The 7,568-nt window shown below is 57.4% G+C and overlaps 4 protein-coding genes across 4 annotated transcripts; 2 read left to right on the top strand and 2 right to left on the bottom strand.

Annotated features, from left to right (window-relative positions):
* The first annotated feature begins 618 nt into the window (after positions 1-618).
* Positions 619-1,179, top strand: VDAG_04503 (uncharacterized protein). Its single transcript, XM_009650950.1, has one exon. The coding sequence runs from the start codon at positions 777-779 to the stop codon at positions 1,092-1,094; it is 318 nt and encodes a 105-aa protein (XP_009649245.1). The 5' UTR covers positions 619-776; the 3' UTR covers positions 1,095-1,179.
* A 1,396-nt stretch (positions 1,180-2,575) lies between these two features.
* VDAG_04502 (uncharacterized protein) lies at positions 2,576-3,187 on the top strand (the record flags this gene model as incomplete). The annotated part of the gene is made up of 2 exons (XM_009650949.1): positions 2,576-2,677; positions 2,753-3,187. The coding sequence occupies 2 exons, from the start codon at positions 2,576-2,578 to the stop codon at positions 3,185-3,187; spliced, it is 537 nt and encodes a 178-aa protein (XP_009649244.1).
* A 359-nt stretch (positions 3,188-3,546) lies between these two features.
* On the bottom strand, positions 3,547-4,240 carry VDAG_04501 (uncharacterized protein; the record flags this gene model as incomplete). Its single annotated transcript, XM_009650948.1, has 2 exons — positions 3,547-4,092; positions 4,187-4,240. The coding sequence occupies 2 exons, from the start codon at positions 4,238-4,240 to the stop codon at positions 3,547-3,549; spliced, it is 600 nt and encodes a 199-aa protein (XP_009649243.1).
* A 1,685-nt stretch (positions 4,241-5,925) lies between these two features.
* VDAG_04500 (NAD dependent epimerase/dehydratase family protein) lies at positions 5,926-7,203 on the bottom strand (the record flags this gene model as incomplete). Its single annotated transcript, XM_009650947.1, has 3 exons — positions 5,926-6,559; positions 6,613-6,913; positions 7,002-7,203. 3 exons carry the CDS (start codon positions 7,201-7,203, stop codon positions 5,926-5,928), a joined length of 1,137 nt encoding a protein of 378 aa, XP_009649242.1.
* Between the last annotated feature and the right edge of the window lie 365 nt (positions 7,204-7,568).

Here is a 7,568-nt window from a genome sequence, read left to right as displayed (position 1 = left end):
GATAGCTGCGACAGATGAACGAGCAGCGGACACGAGTCTCCGGTAGGTCCGTGTGCGTGATTTCGGGAGGAGGTGACTCTTGCCTTAAGTCCGCGTCGCAGGAATGCTATAGTAACAGGTGACAGGTCAATTGGGCGAGGGTCCCCAATTCGGAAGCGTTCGGATGGGGAGGGTTGTCGTTGGGCGCAGGTTTGAGGCTCTTGCACGTGCGTATCAGGATGAAGGCGTCTCGAGGCTGAGGGAGCAGCTTGCGATAGGAAATGGCATGGGGAGTCAAGCGTGTGAGGTCAGGTCGGGCAGGTACGACGCTCGCTTCGTTCCTTCCCTCTGTGAGGAGGTCTGTGAGGGGAGAGCTCTCAGAGTGACATCACAAGGCTGGAGCTCGGGGCGCCTTGATAGGTCGTGGGATGCGTGTCACACAGAGACGACGGTGCAGGGCCATTGGTTGGGTCGGAAAAGGTCGGCGGGGGTTCACCGAAGGATTCCAGCTGCGCCGTGTTCGCGGCAGGGGCCTGTATCTTAGGTGCCGTATAACCTTAGCGTGAGCTATTCATCGGGGATTGTATGTGGTCACCTGCGTATGGAGGTTTCTCCAGGGATGCCCTTGATTTCCTGTCCACCTGTGTTCCGTATGAATCTCGTGAAGGCTCCGATGAGAAGGCCATGAGCTCTTGGCGTGTCATGCACGTCTGCGGTGTCACGCGGTTAAGCTGCTTTTATGTGAAGCCAATGGCAATGTACTCTTTGGCCGGCAATTTTCTTACACGGTCTCGTCAATGATGGTTCTTCGTTTCTTTGGCTATACGGGAGATGACCGGCAGCGGGCAATCATCAGTCTGTCATGCCCGGCGACCCACCATGACCGGAGCCGGCTCCGTTCGGCAAGCTTAGCGTGGAAGCAGTATACCGTGCGCCGGGAGCAGGAACATGTTGGGTTTTGCCCGGGGGCAGGAGCATTCATCTGGTTGTCATCAAGGATTAATGCCATGTGTCTAGTTCACAATCACAGCCACAGGCTTGCCGGTCTCACCTGTTGTCAAAACTCCTTTTACGGCAGCTTGAAGGAGAGAAGAATATGGTATACACCGAGATGATGTTGCTAGCCACACCCCCTAAACGTCAATTTTATAGAGTATCTCTTTGTAAGGTCCTTGCTACAATCTTGAAAACGTATCGAACATTGTAACCGTCGTCGTGAAAATCTATTCCCTAAAGTGACGCTCCTGAGCGTTGGCCAACCTCGCCGATTCGAGTTTTAGCTTCGAATTAAGAAATTCTTGAGCGAAGAATGACGAGATGCCTCCGTACTACTTTTCTAAACACTGTCACACATCGTCACCCTGCAGCCGCCAGTGATGGGGACGCTGTCGAGATCGAAAGAACATCTTGCGGCGGTTGACTGGCAGTCCTCGGGAATATAGCCAAGCTGACGAGAACACTGAGCATTTGGCTATGTGAGTTTGAATGTCGTTGAGAAACACTCAAAAATACGAAGTCCTAGCAAGATAAGGACGGCTCTCAGTACATTTGGCGCTTGTGAGAACAAGTAATGCCAGCCCAAGGACATAACAAGCCTCCGATGTCGAACAATCGAGATGCATAAGTGATTGGATATAGGACTGACTTGGTTGTAACCTTCTTTAATCATAATTTCTTACTCGGATGGGCTGCTTCAGGTCCGACTTCATTTTGTCCCGCGACACACATCAGTACCATCACAAATGGGGGAGCAAAGCAGGCAGGCCGGCAAGACCAGTTGACACTCCAAACGACTTGATCTTCTCCAAAGATTGTATGGATATTTGAACACAGAAATCATCGACTTTGGAGATGTTTCAGTCCATGGAAGCGTTCTGTTTGGAAGAGACACCATCCTGAGCAAACGAAATCACTTGGCTTGACAGGCGAAGCAACTCGCAGTGGGGTTGGTTCATCAGGATACACCTGCCCAAGAACACAGATTTTACATATGAAAACATTTGTCCATTAATTGCGGAAGCACTCTCGAGTATGTCATCCTCCATTCGGTCTGTGGAAGACTGCCGTAATTCGTCCATGGCTTGTGGCAGACGACGACATTCACGAGCCAAGAGACAGCAATAAGCACCACGTTAGCGAACAGCCTCGACGAAGCACAACTCTGAAGAGCCTTAAGAATAATCAGCCATGACTAAATTAAAGAGCCTCAATACTCATATGCAAGCGCTAGAACAGCAATTGACCAAAACATCACACCAGCAAGACCACTAACCCGGATGAGTGCAAAGTGACGGGACGGCGATGAGGAACCCCCACACTAAGAAGCAACCCCACTTGCGCTGGCCATAGAAAATTGGCGCCAAACTGCCGTCTCGAACCAACCTGCCATGGCTATCCAACCCTCAACTTTCCATCCTCGACGTCCCCCTCCAGACTCCCGCCCTCCTCCAAACTCCCGCCTTCCTTCAGACTCCCGCCTTCCTTCAGACTCCCGCCCTCCTCCGAGCACACGACCTTGCGCGAACCGAGCGACCGCGGCCGACTCGCCTCTGCACCACAGGCCCCTCATAGCAGCGAAACGACCGGGACACCGACCATGGCCGCCGCCGCCACTTCCACCGTCCCCACGGGCCCCAACCCCGCCGCCTCCGCGACCTCCCAGCCCTTTGTCTCCAAGTGGTCCTCACGATACCGCGGCGTACGTACCCCTCGTCTCGTCCCATCTGCCCGTCCCCCAGATCCAGCAGGCTAACACAGACACGGCCACGGACAGGCCACCGTCCAAGACCTCGACCCCCCCGCCGCCCTCTCCCTGCACCCCTCGGACCCCATCTCGCTGGCGCTCCTCTCGGCCTTTGAGCGCGACTACACGCACCTCACCATCACGGACCGGCACACGCGCGCCCTCCTCGGCTACCTCGCCATCCCGCACCTGCAGGCCCTCCTCGACGCCGGCAAGGTGGGGCCCGACGACGAGCTTGCTAAGGCCATGGTGCGCTTCCAGCGTAAGGGCCGCACGTACAAGGTCATCACCATGCAGACGCCGCTCGAGGAGCTCGAGGCCTTTTTCGAGGCCGGCGGCGGCAACGGCGTCGGCCAGGGCGAGCGGAACACGTTCGCCGTCGTCACGGACGAGAAGAGGCGGTTCGTGCTCGGCGTGGCGACTGTGGGGGATCTCGAGGAGTTTGTCAAGCGGAGGCCGGCCTGAGGGGGAACGAGCAGGATATGGCGGAGAAGGGGAGTAAGGAGGAAGACAGGTAGCGACACATTGGTGAGAACAGGTTGTAATGCAGGAAAGGACGAGCAACGGCCACAGGGAAACGGGAATTCTAAGGAAACAGCGGGCTGCATCAACGGCGTCGGCAACTCTGGACGGCAGACAGGCATCATTCAACAATGCCACTGCTCATGAATGAAACGGTCAATTTCTTCATTTCTGTCTGTCGAACGGCTCTTCAAGTGGCCACTCGTGGGGATATCATGAGATTCATTATGCTAGGAAACTAGGTACTCGTGGGGGGACCAATGTCAACCCCACGTCGCGCCCGACGCCCCTTCTCTCTTCATCTAAGCCGCGTCGTTCTCACCGAGGTAGTCGTAGACGAGACGGAACTCAACCTTCTTGTCGTCCTTGGCAACGACAATGTTGCGGGCATAGCGCCTCTGCCCATCGATCTCCTGGAAGCCCCAGATCTGGGTGGCCGTCCAGCCGTTGTCGACGTTTTCGACATGGCTGTAGACGTGGCTCTTGCCTTGGGGGCCGGTGCTCTCGGCGTCGCCCTCGAGCCAGCCCTTCTTCAGGAACTCGTCCTCAATCTCGGCAGGGGACCGCCAGTCGCTCTGGCCGCGGCAGCTGCCAAAGAGCCAGTCCGCATGCTCGCGGAACTCGAGGTCGAGGCAGCGGTTCTCCGTGGTGCCCTTGACGCCGCCCGTGGCGGTCTGGTCAATGTCGATGTGGGTGACAGGGTCCGTGGCGGTGGACGGGGGCTTGGGTGCTCCCTCGTACTGCTTGACGTGGAGGGTGAGAGTCGCCAGGCCAACGGCCTTGCGGACCATCCAGCCGATACCCTGGAGAGCGAGGGCGGGCTCGGGCGAGTCGGAGAGGGTTTTGTTCTGGAAGCATGTCAACGACGTGGGGGCTCTGGGAAAGGCGGGGTACTTTTTTTCGTGCGGCGTTGCGCGGGGCACAATGCCAAACATGACTTACCATCTGCCACTTGCCCGAGAGGTTCTTGATGGTGATGTTGGCGGGAGCAGCCATGATGATGGGTAGCCTGGGGTGATTACGGGATAATTGATGAGTTGAGAGAAAGGAGGCCTTGTAGAGACGGTGCTGGGGTGATGTGATCAAGCACCTTAGGGAGAGAAATAAACGGAGGGAGAGGAGAGGGCGGTGTGTATAGGCGAGACGTTGTGTCAGTGTTAAGTACTTGGGTTCCGCACTCGACTCGCTCTGTTACGCTTTCAGGAGGGTCGACTGTCACAAGAAGAAGTTGGTTCACCGGCCGAGGTTCTTGCCTGAAGTGAGTAGGTGCGTCGAAGCTTCGGAGGATCGGAGGGAAGGGACAATTGCGCCCGGGACTGTGACACTAGGTGCGGCGCACGCGCACGTAACCCCATGAGATCATCCTGGGCGCTTCTTGGCTTGGCCTTCGCGCAGCCCCGCCATTGTACCTGCCCTCCCACTATCTGAGGTCTGAGGCGTGAGAAGGAACAAGGTAGCGTTGTGCCGCATCCCACCTTCCCTCCGCCTGGCACGCCCCAAGGCCCCTAATGATCACTGCCCCTGCGCCCCTGCCGAATCAGGCACCTTGCCCGTTCCAATTTGCGGGGAACAACCACCAACACCTGCCACTGATGCCAGCGCCTTCAGGCGAAGTAGAGGAAACAGCAACGGCCGGCTTGAATACGTTGAGTTGCTGCTGCCAAACGCTCGACACAAGGCAAATATCCCAACGAGACCCTCACCATATGCCCTTTCTCGCACAAACCACACTTTTTGAGCCAGATTTATACCCTACGACCTTCCGCCGGCTATCCTCCATGTCGAGCAACACCTCCCGTCCCAATGCCAGTGTCGCCAGCTCTCAGGAACAACACCAACACGAACAACTAACATGCCGACCCCTGGCCACCACCACCGCAGCAATATCACACCAGCCGAGGCACTCGACCATCCCGTGCTCGCCATGCCTCTAGAACCCCATCAGTCACGCCTTTCCAAGAATGCTACCACCACCACCCTTCATCAAATGATGCCCCTCCAACCGACCACCCCCTCCAAATTATGGCCGGAGCGGGGTCATGCGACTGTAACCGACACCCTCAGTGGTCCAACAGCGTCCACGCCGCAACCCAAAACCAACGACCTCCATGCCTTGTTTGGTCCCTTTGGTAGTTGCTCACAGTCATGGTTTGCCCTGCCGACTCATGGCTTCTGCGTCCCTGACACACGAATACCCGCACGCAAGCACCGCTGCTTAGGCCCCGGATCACATGTGAAGACACACGGACGTCATGGCCGCAAGGACATCCCTGCGACCCCATTCGACCCAGTGGCTTGCTCTACCCTCCGTTTGTTTGTCATACTGTCCAGTGATGGTCTGCAACTCCAACTTGTTGTCAGCGGAACAAACGGCATGTCGCGTCGAGCCGACCAAGAGTGTATGTATATATGCTAGTATTACGCGCTGTGTACAATGCCGGGGCCTGGGCCGGGCCGAGTGTGAAAGCAAAACAGAAAAAGCCAACCGGATATCCTATGGTACAAGATGCGCAGGCAAGCCCCCTCCTTCTGGCCCTGCATCGCTTTCTTTCGTCTCTCGTCTTTTTTGCCTCCCGCCTCTCGTCTCTCAGCTTCTCTTCGTTCTTTCGATGCCTCGACGGTCGTCTCCATAAAATCGTACAAGCGTGTCGCGTCTTCGTGGTCCTCGCTCCTCCTCGCCTTCATGGCCACCACTTCATCTTCTTGTAGCTGTCAATCACCTCGACGACATCTTCCCTCGTCATCTTGGGCCGCTCATATGAGAACCCGACGATCTGCTCCAATCGCGCGCCGTCCATACTCAGGTCGGTATCCTTCAGCAGCTCCTTCTCCAAAAATGGTGTGAGCGGACCCGGCCGCGCGATGCCCGCCTTCTCCAGCAGCTCAGCCCACGGGCCCAACAACTCGTCGTTCACGTCGTCGACAACGCTGTCGATGCTCAGCCGCGCAAAGGTGCTGATGAGTTGCCCCTGAAAGCCGGTACCGATATCAAACACCTCGCCGACAATCTTAGACATGGTGCCCTGCGTCGTCACGCCCTTATCGACAACGTTGAACGTCGGCACGGGGTTGCCGTGCGCTTTTGCATCCCACGCGGCCCGGCCACCAGAGGACTCGTACCACGTGGCCATGGCCCACAGCGCGCGCGTCACATCCTTGATGTGTGCCGTGTTGGTGCGCAGGTCCTTGGTCCAGAGCCACTTCATCTCCTCGCCGAGGGACTGGTAGACACGCGCCATACACAGCGCGGTCGCGACCCACTGCGAGGCATACGGGCCGTAGACATGGGCGAGGCGCGCAATGACGAGGTTGAGCCTGGCCACCTAGTTAGCGTCATGTACGGAAAGAACGGAACGGATGCAGCTTACCCCTCCATCTTGGAAAGCTCCTCCTCCGCCTGCAGCTTGTAAACAGCAATCTTGCTCCAGGGCTTGAGCTTGTCGCCCTCCTTGCTGGGAGCCGAGTCGGGCTTGTACACCATGCCGGTGCTCAACTCGACAAAGACCTTGATTTTGCGGCGGGCAGCCTCCTTGCCGACAGCGAGAGACAAGCCGAGGGAGCGGAGCTTGTAGACCTCGTCCTCCTGGGAGTAGCGAGTCTCGCCGCCGCAGTTGAAGACGTAGTCCCACTCCTTGCCACCGGGGCGATCAAATATACGAGCCAGGGACTCTGCACTTGTGGTCAGAGTCGATTTTGGGGCCGGATCACGCATGATGAAACAGAGCAACAATAATCATGGGCAGAAGAAAGGACTCACGCTCTCGGCTGGCATCGGCCTGCATAAACTTGTCACCGGCGCATGCTTCTTGAAACTCGGGTGCCAACCAGGCCAGCTGGGGCAGAACCTTATCGACGATGCGGACCTCGGAAGCGAGATTGTTCTGGTGAATATGTAGGGCGAGGAAGCGGCCGATGTAGCCAAGGCCTCCGATGATGAGGACCGCAGGCTTTTCCGCCATGGTTGCGCGCGCGTCGGGATTTCTGGTGGGTTGTTGAGGTCGATCGATGTCGCTGGCCGAGAGGGGTGGTTCGAGCGCGGGCTGCTGTGCGAGGTGCGAGGTGTGAGGTGCGAGGGGCGGGCAGGCGGGGTCGAGCCAGTGCCGCGGGAGCTGGCAGGGGTGACGATGTTGCTAGGTTGTCGAGAGAGGGGAAGGGGCTGCAGGTCGAGTCTGGAGGTTGGGCAGCGCGGATGATCTTTTTGTCGTCGGCCGGTGATGGGACGAGCTCGATCTATATTTTGCGGCCGAGGCGAGTTGTGGGAGAGGAGAGAGAGAGAGAGAGAGAGGGAAAGGGAAAGCGAGAGAGGAGTGAGAAGTAAGAAGAA

The sequence above is a fragment of the Verticillium dahliae genome, genomic scaffold (genome assembly GCF_000150675.1).
Source record: "Verticillium dahliae VdLs.17 supercont1.7 genomic scaffold, whole genome shotgun sequence".
In the NCBI taxonomy this organism is placed as follows: Eukaryota; Fungi; Ascomycota; class Sordariomycetes; order Glomerellales; family Plectosphaerellaceae; genus Verticillium; species Verticillium dahliae.
Note: the sequence above shows the minus strand (reverse complement) of the source record. Positions and strands in the feature narration are given on the sequence as shown.

Bases quoted from the DNA above. Each gene is read 5' to 3' on its own strand.
- VDAG_04503 (XM_009650950.1), top strand. From the start codon at position 777: ATGATGGTTCTTCGTTTCTTTGGCTATACGGGAGATGACCGGCAGCGG.